The sequence below is a fragment of the Panthera leo genome, chromosome F3 (genome assembly GCF_018350215.1).
Source record: "Panthera leo isolate Ple1 chromosome F3, P.leo_Ple1_pat1.1, whole genome shotgun sequence".
Classification (NCBI taxonomy): Eukaryota; Metazoa; Chordata; class Mammalia; order Carnivora; family Felidae; genus Panthera; species Panthera leo.
Window position 1 is genome coordinate 68,865,714 of NC_056696.1, and position 13,354 is coordinate 68,879,067.

The 13,354-nt window shown below is 40.2% G+C and overlaps 1 protein-coding gene across 5 annotated transcripts in view; it reads left to right on the plus strand.

Moving 5' to 3' along the window:
- The window catches only part of NUP210L (nucleoporin 210 like), an 86,067-nt gene that overhangs the window by 9,705 nt on the left and 63,008 nt on the right, over positions 1-13,354 (plus strand). For 3 of the 5 annotated variants that reach the window (XM_042925404.1, XM_042925408.1, XM_042925406.1), the window contains exons 3-10: positions 612-761; positions 2,119-2,212; positions 2,783-2,933; positions 3,876-4,008; positions 5,385-5,543; positions 6,635-6,703; positions 7,747-7,853; positions 8,471-8,611. In XM_042925404.1, coding sequence (XP_042781338.1) covers positions 612-761; positions 2,119-2,212; positions 2,783-2,933; positions 3,876-4,008; positions 5,385-5,543; positions 6,635-6,703; positions 7,747-7,853; positions 8,471-8,611 — 1,004 coding nt within the window. The remainder of the gene's footprint in view (positions 1-611; positions 762-2,118; positions 2,213-2,782; positions 2,934-3,875; positions 4,009-5,384; positions 5,544-6,634; positions 6,704-7,746; positions 7,854-8,470; positions 8,612-13,354) is intronic. The other 2 variants (XM_042925405.1, XM_042925409.1) reach the window with 2 other exon arrangements.

Genomic DNA, 13,354 nt, shown 5'->3' on the forward strand with positions numbered 1-13,354 from the left:
TCCAGGCTTTTTAACCTCATAGTCTAGAAAAAAACACTAGAAATAGAGAAGTTTATTGGCAGGACATATGGTTGTCACCCTTTTACTTTCCTAAATAAATACATTAAAGAAATCTATTACCATGATTTCATTAAAAATTTTAATACTTCAGAGCTCAGGTAGAATATAATAATAAAGTATATTCCTTTATTTTATTTTATATTTTATTTTTTTAAAGATTTTATTTTTAAATAATTTCTTACACCCAACATGGGGCTCAAACTCACAACCCCAAGGTCAAGAGTCACATGCTCCAATGACCGGGCCAGCCAAGTGCCACTAAACTATATTCCTTTAAAGTGAATGCATGTAATTTTATTACTCACTATGTTAAAATTCGTACTTTTTCATTTTTCCATGACTGAATGGAAACATCATTATAGATCAGTATTTGAGAACTACTGTTGGTCTATTGTCTCTTATAAATAGTGGCTTTTGTATTTTTTCATTGTGTTCTTTTCTTCCACAGGTTGAAAGCAACTGTTATAGCCTTTCTTCTTTATAATATAGAATAAGCCTTTGTGTGTTTGAGACATTGAATAGGTTCATGACCTATTGAATTAAATTCTCAGTTTTTGGGTTCATCATAGTGACTGACCACGAACTGCGCTGCGATGTTAAGGTTGATGTGATTCACAGCATTGAAATTATATCTCGAACCCGGGAGCTCTATGTAGATGATTCACCACTGGAACTGATGGTGAGGGCATTGGATGCGGAAGGTAAAGGACTTCAGAGGAGTCAAGAAAATTACCTAAAATAATGTAATACTTCCTCGTGTTTGGCACTTGGAAAAAAGCAACTTGAGACATAAAAGGAGATTAGAAATCGTATTTATTTTTTATGTGAAGCTCATGCCCGTGAGTGTGGTTCAATGTATTTGCTACATACTTTCATAAAATGTTTCTGCTTATTTAATTATTGGTTATCTCAGAAGTTTTTTAACAGTCCAGATTCTGCCACTGAGCTTCTGCTAGTGGTGCCTAGGTCAGCCATTAAGAATATATAATTTTTCTTTTTTTTTGGAATTTATTACTAGCTCTGTTTTGATTAGTCTACTTTCTTTTTTTTTTTTTTTTAATTTTTTTTTTTTTAACGTTTATTTATTTTTTGGGACAGAGAGAGACAGAGCATGAACGGGGGAGGGGCAGAGAGAGAGGGAGACAGAGAATCGGAAGCAGGCTCCAGGCTCTGAACCATCAGCCCAGAGCCTGACGCGGGGCTCGAACTCACGGACCGCAAGATCGTGACCTGAGCTGAAGTCGGACGCTTAACCGACTGAGCCACCCAGGCGCCCCGATTAGTCTACTTTCTATAGGCTACGGGAATTATGTGTAAACCTACGAAAAAGTCTTATAATTTTATTTTTCTTGAAACTGATTTTATATTGCTTCTAGTATACTATATTAATGTATAATATGGTATTTAAAACATTTAAATTTATTGCCACACTTTTTAAAAAATTATTCATTTTGAGACAGAGAGCATGAATGGGGTGGGGCAGAAAGAGAAGGAGAGAAAGAATTCCAAGAAGGTTCTGGGCTCTCAGCACAGAGCCTGACACAGGGCTTGATCCCAGGACTGTGAGATCATCATCTGAGCTGAAATCAAGGGTCAGACACTTAACCAACTGAGCCACCCCGGTGCCCCTATTGCCATGCATTTTTGTAAGAGTAATTTTTTAAATCTGAAAAATGAATGTATTATAAATATTTTGGAATCTAGTTTTTATAAAATGTTGGAGGGACTGGGGGTTGGGGATGCCTGTCAACCCTGACGTAGACCTTAAGGTGGCCTTTATGTAGAAAGGAACAGAAAAAGTGGCATAACTTTTGTCAGCCAGAAGTTGATCAACTTGAGTCCTTTCTACATTCAGAAAATTTGTGTAGCAACAGCACTTTTGTTCATGTAGGGATCTTCCTGGTATATGTGTTTTAATTCATTATTGATAGTGCTTCTATTTGTTAATGGAAGAGGCCTAAAAATAATTTTAAAGTTAGATTTCTCTTTCTTGTTAAAGATACCTGAATATTTTTGAATATGTGATTCTGTCTTGTCTGCTTTTGGCTTGCTCTACAGGAAATACTTTTAGTAGTTTGGCAGGGATGATGTTTGAGTGGAGCGTTGCCCAGGATAAAGAATCAGCAAGAGAAGAATTGTCTAGCAAAATTAGGTAACATTGAAACCAAACATAAACCATCTGACTTTGAAGGAGGCATTTGCCTTTGGGTGGCACAGTGAGCAGCAACCACTTGTACGGACTTTGATAATCCTGCCATCTGGGCTTTTTTGGAACAGATAAATTTGCCAGGGGGAAATGTCTTTGATAGAATGACATATGGTGTGGGCATAGGTACTTTATGATCATTTAATTTGAACCGCTGCAGAGGAACTCGTGAGCTCAGGACTATATAATTGTTTGAACCAGGTGTATCTTCTGGCGGTTTTGTTGAGCATGCTGTCTGCACATGCTGAAATACAGTGAGTGAATGGATGATAGTATGAAATTTTGTCTTTAGTGCTAAGAAATTGCTCTCAGACAGTCCCAGGTGTTAGTCCCACAACAGTGTTAGCCACAGGCAAATTAAATACTTTTGTTCTATCTAATCCTATGGAAAACACAATTTAAAACTTTTTTACACTGTATAGACTTTGAAGAGACTGTTTAAAGTCTCTTAGGGGCTTTTGGAAGATGACTCCTTATTTGATTACACTAGAAACAAACTTTGTTTTATCTCTTAAGGATTCTGAAATACTCTGAAGCAGAATACTCTCCCCCAGTGTATATAGCTGAGATGGAAAAAGAAGAGAAACAAGGAGATATGATTTTGGTGTCTGGGATCAGAACTGGTGCTGCTGTTGTAAAAGTTCGAATTTATGAACCATTCTACAAGGTAAAAAGTTTGTGCCATAAACTTAGATTAAAGAACCTTGCCCGTGGAATATAATTGTTTGGGTTTTTTTTAACGTTTATTTATTTTTGAGAGAGAGAGCATAAGCTGGAGAGGGGTATATACAGAGAGAATCCCAAACTGTCTCCACACTGTCAGTGAAGAGCCCAATCCCATGAACCCGTGAGATTATGACCGGAGCTGAAATCAAGAGTAGGACACTTAACTGATTGAGCCACCCAAGCACCCCGAAAGCAATTGTTTCTTATATTTATCTATAGCGGAAGCCCTCTAATCTGATATGATTTGGGTCAGTAATTGGTCATTTAATTGAAAAGTCATTTGAGGGGTGCCTGAGTTGCTCAGTCATTTGGGTGTCTCTTTTTCTTAAATTTTTTTTAAGTTTATTTATTTATTCTGAGAAGTGTGTGAGTGGGGTAGGGACAGAGAGAGAGAGGGAGACAGAGAATCCCAAGCAGGTTCCGCACTGTCAGTGTAGAGCCCAGTGTGGGGCTTGAACTCAAAAACCGTGAGATCATGACCTGAGCCAAAATCAAGAGTCAGGCACTTAACCAACTGAGCCACCTAGGCACCCCAGGAAAGAATTTTTAAATATCTGTAAGATATTTTATTATTTTTAAAATGTTTATTTATTTTAGAGAGAGAGAGATGGAACACAAGCAGGGGAGGGGCAGAGAGAGAGGGAGACACCAATCTGAAGCAGATGCCAGGCTCTGAGCTGTCAGCACAGAGCCCAGTGCAGGGCTCAAACCCATGGACTGTGAGATCATGACCTGAGCCAAAGTCCGATGCTCAAGCAGCTGAGCCACCTGGCGCCCCTCTATAAGATATTTTAAAAGAAACTTGTAAGAAGTAAATTTTTAACAAGGAAGATGACCTTCAGGATTTTGCCTATGGAACCTGTTTTTTTCCTTCCTCTTTTAGAACGTGGCAGCAGCATTGATACGTCTGCTGGTTTTGGAGAATATATTTCTTATACCATCCCATGATATTTATCTCTTAGTAGGAGCATATATTAAATACCGAGTTGCAAAAATGGTGCAGGGAAGAATGACAGGTAAGGTGATTTATCTTTTCCTAAGACTTAACATTTCCCAAATCCTTCCTGCTGACAGTAAGAGAAGCAGCTCCACCTTATGTATACACATACTTTGTGTTTTTAGATTTTGTGATAAAGTATTCCTAAAGTGCTATACCTGAGATAATATTGGATAGAGATGGTCCCCATATCTTGAACAGGCTAATGCTTAGCATCAGTGCCTATGGGCTTCTGAATTCTGGTACTAGTTTTTTTTTTTTTTTAAGTTTCTTTTTTTTTTTTTTTTTTTGAGAATAAGAGCACAAGCAGGGTAGGGCAGAGAGAGAGAGAGAGAGAGAGAGAGAGAGAGAGAGAGAATCCCAAGCAGGCTCCACACTGTCAGCAGAGAGCCTGACATGGGGCTCAAACTCACAAACCGTGAGATCATGACCTGAGCGAAGTCAGATGCTTAACCAACTGAGCCACCCAGGCGCCCCTGTTACTAGTTTTTTTTTTTTGTTTTGTTTTGTTTTTTTTTTTTTTTTTTAATTTTTTTTTTTTTTTCAACGTTTTTTATTTATTTTTGGGACAGAGAGAGACAGAGCATGAACGGGGGAGGGGCAGAGAGAGAGGGAGACACAGAATCGGAAACAGGCTCCAGGCTCCGAGCCATCAGCCCAGAGCCTGACGCGGGGCTCGAACTCACGGACCGCGAGATCGTGACCTGGCTGAAGTCGGACGCTTAACCGACTGCGCCACCCAGGCGCCCCCCTTGTTACTAGTTTTAATAGGGCAAGTGAGGAAACTTTACCAGAGGGACTTGAATGATTTTTGCAAAAGTTTTTTTTTTTTTTAATTTAAAAAAATGTCTATTTATTTTTGAGAGGGAGAGAGACAGAGTGTCAATGGGGGAGGAGCAGAGAGAGAGGAAGACACAGAATCTGAAGCAGGTTCCAGGCTCTGAGCTGTCAGCACAGAGCCTGATGTAGGGCTCGAACTCACAGACCGTGAGATCCTGACCTGAGCCAAAGTCAGACGCTTAACTGACTGAGCCATCCAGGCACCCCACGAAAGTTGTTTCTTGAGAAGCTCAGCTCATTAACTGAAAACTCAACACTCTAATGATCCCAGAAGTCCCATTCAGTTTATAAAGTGTGCATTGGATCCATTAGCATTAGTCCTTTCCTTACTTAGTGGGGATCCTCCCTGCTACTTTCAGTTCACTGGTTTTTAAGAATGCAAGCAAGGTCAACAGTTAACTCATGTAGTATTCTCCCCCAAAATGGCTAAATGTTGAAATTCATCATAGTGGGAAGGAAATTAGAAGCAGATCATACTCTTATTTAGGCCTGCTTCCTGATTTTCCTCTTCTAATCCAACAATATGCTGTTGTATGTATTTTTCATGTCTTACAGAGGTGGAGTTCCCCTTAGAACACTACACGCTGGAAATGCAAGACCACAGAATTGCATTTAATGGGTCTCTTTCCGGGAAGGTGGCATTACTGGATGAGAAGACAGCCACAGTGACTGCTGTCCAACTGGGCCAAACTAACCTTGTCTTTGTCCATAAAAGTATCCTTTTCAAGTTTTAGCTGCTGATCTATGTTTCCCTGAGCATACTAGACATGTTCCTTGATAAAGTAATTTGGTAAAATTATACTTATTTTGTATAGTTTTATTTTTAACAAAGAACTATGAATTATTATCATCATAATTTCTAACAAAGGGTAGGTAGAGAAAAGAATAGTTGGAACTTGGGATCTGTTGATTTCAGTACTTATTTGCAACCTCAGTTAAATTATAATTAGGAGATGGGAGGAAGACAGCTTGAAGAAACTTGTGTGAATTTTACTTAATTTGTTCTTTCCTATTTCCACATGAATAATTGAGAAAAGACGGTATGGTATTTTCTGCAGTAGATGCTTAATTAATATTTGTTAAATTGAGTTGAGAGTAATTCTTTTTTAATTTTTTTTTTTAACGTTTATTTATTTTTGAGACAGAGAGAGACAGAGCATGAACGGGGGAGGGTCAGAGAGAGGGAGACACAGAATCTGAAACAGGCTCCAGGCTCTGAGCTGTCAGCACAGAGCCCGACGTGGGGCTCGAACTCACAGACCGCGAGATCATGACCCGAGCCGAAGTCGGCCGCCCAACCGACTGAGCCACCCAGGCGCCCCTTTTTTAATTTTTTAAATATTTATTTTGAGAGGGAGAGAGCAAGCACGAGTGGGGGAGGGACAGAGAGGGGGAGAGAGAGAATCCCAAGCAGGCTCTGTGCTGTCAGCACAGAGCCCAAAGTGGGGCTTAAATCCACAACAGGAGATCGTGACCTGAGCTGAAATCAATAGTCAGATGCTCAACCAGCTGAGCCACCCAGGCGCCCTGGCAGCTAAATGAATATTAAAAGCATGGACCATGATTTTTTTTCTATCATTCCATTTTCTTTAAATTTGAAATTCAAGAATACTTGATTCCTGTGATGACTGCGTCCCTCAGACTTTTCTCAGAAGTATACACATTTAAGTTTCTGCTTTCCAAAAGATAATAAAAGATAGGATTTTTGTTTGTTTCTGTTTGTACATTTATTTTTTTCTTTGGTAGTTCACATCTGTCTTTTCACCCAACTCTGGTTCATATGATTTTCTTAAGAAGAAATTAAGATGTCCATATGAGATCCGTGTCTGGACTCCCAAATTGCACCATATATGTTGTAGAGCCTGGATTTTTAGGTATTTTTAGATAATAATTTTAAGAAAAATGAATAGCTTAAACTATTTCACTAGAAAGAGTGCATTAGAAACTAGAGTGCTTTTATTATTATTATTTTTATTTGAGAGAGAGAGAGAGCATGTGCATGCGTGGGAGGAGCAGAGGGGGAGAGAAAGAATCTCAAGCAGGTTCCACACTCAGCGCGGAGCTCTATGCAGGGCTCGGTCCCATAACCCTGGGATCATGACGTGAGCCAAAATCAAGAGTCGGATGCTCAACCAACTGAGCCACCCTGGCACCCTTAGAGTACCTCTTTAACCTTCGAATTTAAACTTCTTTTGACATGTTTTCTCACACTGTTATGATGGTTACATGCTATCTGTTAAGAGTGAAGCATCTTGAAACAGATGGTGAAAAAATAGGAAGATGCATGTGATACAATATTGGGTTAGGAAAAGAGACTTTATTATTTTTTTAAAAAAATTTTTTTTGACGTTTATTTATTTTTGGGACAGAGAGAGACAGAGCATGAAGGGGGGAGGGGCAGAGAGAGAAGGAGACACAGAATCGGAAGCAGGCTCCAGGCTCTGAGCCATCAGCCCAGAGCCTGATGCGGGGCTCGAACTCACGGACCGCAAGATCGTGACCTGAGCTGAAGTCGGACGCTTAACCGACTGCGCCACCCAGGCGCCCCTGGAAAAGAGACTTTATACAAAGAAAGAAGAATACTAATGTCCTTAGGTCATATGAATCTAATATTACGTAAAGAAGCTGAAATCTTGCCTGACACATTAGGAATGAGCAAAATTGTGGTTTGTTTGGTATACAGATATAAGTGAGAGTGTTTCTTTATACCTGAGTTGAACTAAGTGAAGCCAGGATCTTTAGAACTCCAAATTATTATACAACTTGATGGAGGGAACCAAAAGGTCAACCTTGGAAACCATGTCCATCTGTTAGCAAATTTTGGACATTGAATCATTTGTATAAGTTTGTATTTTTTAATTCATTGTAGAAAAATGTTGGCCTCTTCTGATACCTTTGTTTCTTGATTTGTGTACAGATTTCACAGTCCAACCTGGAGACCGGTGGAGTCTAGAGGTGGGACAGGTGTATGTCATTACAGTGGAAGTGTTTGATAAAAGCAGCACGAAGGTCTATATTTCAGATGTGAGTGTCTTTTTTGTATTTTTCTAGCCCCTCTTGTGGATGACTTCTTGAGTGGGCCATCTTTCTGGCTACGAAGGGTTTTTTTCTTTTGCTTCCAGATTTTACTTTTAAAGTTACTACTTTATGGTTGTCATTAAATAGTTCTGTCCTTGAGAAATCCTAAACCAGCAGTAAAATATATAGTTCAGTGATAATTCTAGAAAAGAGGTGGAGAGGGTCTCATTCACCGACTCCCTTAGAGTTGGTCACCCCCAGCGACATGGGGCGAGGATCAGTGGCGCCACAGACAGCAGTGCGGCACTCATGTTTCAGCGCCCTTTTGTTTTCCCTGAAAACTGTCAACGTATAGAATGGCAAAAATTATACCCAAATTTGCATAAAGTTTGACTCTTTCTATTTCTGATCACTTGCCATTAATGAATCTTTCAAAAATTAGTATTTTAAAATTATATCTTTCCGACTTTCTATGACGAGATACTTTCCATGATCAGAGCAAAGGTATTATTTTTATTTATCCCTAGAATGCATATCCACACCTTTTTTTAATGCTTTGGGGTTAAGATGGAGTTAGTGAAAAAACATCTCCAGTTTCGTATTGCTGTTGGGCTAATTTTCAGAATCTCAGGATTATGTTCCAGTTCCTACAGGAGTACTTTGAAGAGCAGCTCACTACGGTGAATGGATCTTATCATGTGGTAAAAGCCCTGAAAAGTGGTGTCGTGCTGATAAATGCATCCCTGACTTCCATCATTTACCAGGTAGGAATTTATTTTTATTTAATTCAAAAATTTTTTATTAGTTTATTTTTTGAGAGCGAGAGCAGGGGAGGGACAGAGAGGGAGAGAGAGAATCCTAAGTAGACTTCACACTCTCAGCCTAGAGCTGGACGTGGGGCTCGAACTCGTGAACCGTGAGATCATGAGCTGAGCCAAAATCAAGAGTTAGATGCTTAACCTGCTGAGCCACCCAGCCCCCCCTACCAGGTGGGAATTTAAAGGATAATCTTTAAATCCTGAGAACCCTGATGAGGGTTGGATGACTTGTTGATTTGCAAGCAGATACGTGGCATATTCCACCTGTATCTTTCAATAAAAATGAAAAAGAAGACGATAAACCGTATACTTGGTAGTTTATACCTGTACAGATTTCCTGTTGCAGTTTTTGTTATTGCTCATATTTGCATTTCTGGTCATTGTGTATACATTCACCATTTGAGGTTCCTTTAAAAAATTATTTGGGCGTACCTGAATGGCTCATTCAGTTAAGCATCCAACTCATGATCTCAGCTGGGCTCTGTACTGGGCGTGAAGTTTGCTTAAAATAAAATAAAAAATAAAAATAAAATAAAATACATATTCATGTGCACATTTCTTTGTGTTGTCAGATCCACATAGAGTACTTTCTATTCCGAAAATCCAAAGGATTAATACGTCAGTGTATTTGACCATGCCACCAACCTTGAACTTTTTGCATTGTTTCCATTTCTTATTCTTATAAATGCCATAACTGAATTTCTTTGTACATTTTTTCTTTTGGTTAATTTTTATATGACATAATGCCAGATTTCTGATTTTTAAGTTTCTGATTTTTAACAGCCTGCCAAATTTATCTCCATCTCCCAAACCTATTTGTTCTTCACAGATCCTTTCATCTGGTTATTTAAGACAGATCCCGAGTGGCCCTTGACTCTTCCTTCCCCCTCACCTGCTACATTCAGTACACTGTTGAATGCCATGTCAATTCTTGTGAATGTCTCCCAACCCATTTTTTACTATTCCCATGGTGATTTTCACCTAGACCTTCATAGCAATTTTCTTCCTTCCTTCTTTCCTTCTTTCTTCCTTCCTTTTGCAATCTCTGGGGCTTGAAATCATGACCCCAAGATCAAGAGTTGAATGCTCTACCAACTGAGGTAGCCAGGAGCCCCTCACGTTTTTTTTTTTAATGTTTATTTATTTTTGAGAAAGAGAGAGACAGAGTGTGAGCCAGGGAAGGTCAGAGAGAGAGGGAGACACAGAATCGGAAGCAGGCTCCAGACTCTGAGTTGTCAGCACAGAGCCCAAAGCAGGGCTCGAACTCACAAACTGTGAGATCATGACCTGAGCCAAAGTGGGACCTCTAACTGACTGAGCCACCCAGGCGTCCCTAATTTTTATTTTTTTAAATGTTTTATTTATTTTTGAGAGATAGAATACGAGCAGGGGAGAGGCAGAGAGAGAGGGGGAGACAGAGAATCCGAAGCAGGCTCCAGGCTCTGAGCTCAACCCACTGGGCCACCCAAGTACCCCAGTTTCTTTTTTCTTTCTTAACTTTTTATTTATTTTTTTAACAATTTTTTTTAACGTTTATTTATTTTTGAGACAGAGAGAGACAGAGCATGAATGGGGGAGGGTCAGAGAGAGGGAGACACAGAATCTGAAACAGGCTCCAGGCTCTGAGCTGTCAGCACAGAGCCCGACGCGGGGCTCGAACTCATGGACCACGAGATCATGACCTGAGCTGAAGTCGGACACTCAACCAACTGAGCCACCCAGGCACCCCTTTTCTTAACTTTTTAAAAAATGTTTATTTTTGAGAGCATGCTTGAGCACGTGTGCAAGTGGAGGAGGGGCAGAGAGAGGAGGAGTAAGAGGACTTAAAGTGGGCTCTTTGCTGACAGCGGAGAGCCTGATGTGGGGCTTGAACTCACAAGCCATGAGATCATGAGCTGAGCCAAAGTCGGACGCTTAACCCACTGAGCCACCCAGGCACCCCTGTATAGCAGTTTTTTAATGGGTATTCCTACCTCTGATATCACCCCTAGCTGGAACCATATTCTAAAAACTACAGAAATTGTGTGTTTACTGTTTAAATTCCTTTGGTGGCATCCCATTGGTTTTAAGGTAAAGTTAAAACTCCTTAATATGGTTTTCATAGGGCCCTCCATGACAGAGATCACAAAGGGGGTGATCTCTAGCCTATATCTTGGTTTGTGGTCTTTTTATTTTGGCGTGCAAACTTTCCATTTATTTATTTTTTTGACCTTTTATTTATCTACTTATTTTAGAGAGCGAGAGAGCATGAATGGGAGGGGGGAAGAGGGAGAGAGAGAGAGAATCTTAAGCAGGCTCCAGGCTTAGCACAGAGCAGATGTGGGGCTGAATCCCATGACCCTGGGATCATGACCTGAGCATCAGTTGCTCAACTGAATGAGGTGCCCCAAAAACTTCTTTTTAATTGAGAAATTTTATTTATTTTTTACTTATTCTTTTTATTTGACGGTTTCTTTTTTTTTATTACTTTAATTTTTTTAAATGTTTATTTTTGAGGGGCGCCTGGGTGGCTCAGTCGGTTAAGCGTCTGACTTCAGCTCAGGTCACGATCTCACGGCCCGTGAGTTCGAGCCCCGCGTCGGGCTCTGGGCTGATGGCTCAGAGCCTGGAGCCTGCTTCTGATTCTGTGTCTTCCTCTCTCTCTGCCCCTCCCCCGTTCATGCTCTGTCTCTCTCTGTCCCAAAAATAAATAAACGTTAAAAAAAAAATTAAAAAAAAAAAAAAGAAAAAAAATGTTTATTTTTGAAAGAGAGACAGAGTGTGAGCTGGGGAGGGACAGAGAGGGAGACACAGAATCTGAGGCAGTCTCCAGGCTCTGAGCTGTCAGCACAGACCCCGACCATGGGGCTTGAACTCATGGACCAGGAGATCATGATCTGAGCCTGAGATGGATGCTTAACCGACTGAGGCACCCAGGTGCCCCTTAATTTAAATAAAACCTAGGATTTCTGCTTCTCTAGGTTATATGAAAATCTGACAGGGGCATCCGGATGGCTCAGTTGGTTGAGCATCCGACTTAGGCTCAGGTCGTAATTTCACTGTTTGTGAGTTCAGGCCCCGAGTTGGGCTCTCTGCTGTTAGCCTGCTTCGCATCCTCTGTCCCCTTCCCTCTGCCCCTCTCCAACTTGCACTCTCTCCAAACAGAAAAAAAGAATCTGACAATGATTAACTGGGACAGACTACACCATTTAGACTATGCTTTTAATTCTGCTGTTTCCCTCCATTCACTATTATTTCATATTCAGCTTAATAGGCCTGTCTAGGGGTGCCTGCGTGGGCTCAGTTGGTTAAGTGTCAGACTTCCGCTCACGCCATGATCTCATGGTTCATGAGTTCAAGCCCCATGTCAGGCTCTGTGCTGACAGCTGGGAGCCTGGAGCCTGCTTCGGATTCTGTGTCTCCCTTTTCTCTGCCCCTCCCTTGCTTGCGCTCTGTCTCTCTCTCAAAAATAAATAAACATTAAAAAAAAATGCTGTGAGAATTTAATTTTGTGACTCTACCTGAATGATTGGCCCAAGACAACTTTTCCAGTTGCAGGTCTTGTCACTCTCTCTCCATTATGTATCAACCACACTGAACTTCCAGTTTCTAGAAAATGCATTCTTCCTTTTTGCCTCTAAGTTTCCTTTCCATTTGTTTATTTTCATTGTTATAAACAAATATAGTTTCTTTTGTCTATAAAACTTTGTGTACTCAGTGTGAAACATCACTTCTTCAGGCCTGTTTTCCCCTTTCATATATATTCTCAGAACTCCCAAACTTCCCAGGTCATAATATTCATCATATTTTACTGTTATTATTTGCTCCTTTTATCACATTATAAACTTTGAGGGCAATGATTATGCCTACTTTGTTCACAACTGTTGCCCTAACATCTAACAGAGTGACTAACATGTTGTTGGCAGAAATAAGTATTTGTTAAGTGGTGTTTGGGTTACTTCTAACAATTTTAGGTTTACATTCATTAGTAAAATATGTCCATTTTTTTCAACAATATTTACTCAACAGTTTTTTTTTAAGTTTACTTATTTATTTTGAGAGAGAGTGCAAGTAGGGGAGGAGCAGAGAGAGAGAGGGAGAGAGAGAGAATTCCAAGCAGTCTCTGCACTGTGCAGAGCCCAATGCAGGGCTCGAACTCAGGAACCATAAGATCATGACTTGAGCTGACGTCGGACACTTAACTGACTGAGGCACCCAGGTGCCCCTCTTTTGTTTTCAATATTAAAAGAATTTTTTTTAAGTAATCTCTACACCCAACATAGAGCTTGAATTCATGACCCTGAGATATCAAGAGTGACATACCCTGGAGCACCTGGGTGGCTCAGTCAGTTAAGTGCCTGACTTCGTTCAGGTCATGATCTCACAGTTCGTGGGTGCTGACAGCTCCTGGAGCCTGCTTCAGATTCTGTGTCTCCCTCTCTCTTTGCCCCTCACCTGCTCATGCTCTCTCTCTCTCAAAAATAAATAAACATTAAAAAAATTTTTTTAATAAAAACAATGTGACATACTGTACCAACTGAGCCAGCTAGGCACCCCCTCAGTTTTTTCAATAATATTTAATACACAGTGATTTTTTTTTTTGTACACTGTATGGCATTTCTGGCAATTTGACACTATTCTAGAATCATTCTTCAATCCCAAAGATCCTGCTTTTTAAAAAATAATACGTTTTAAAATGAGCTCTCACCA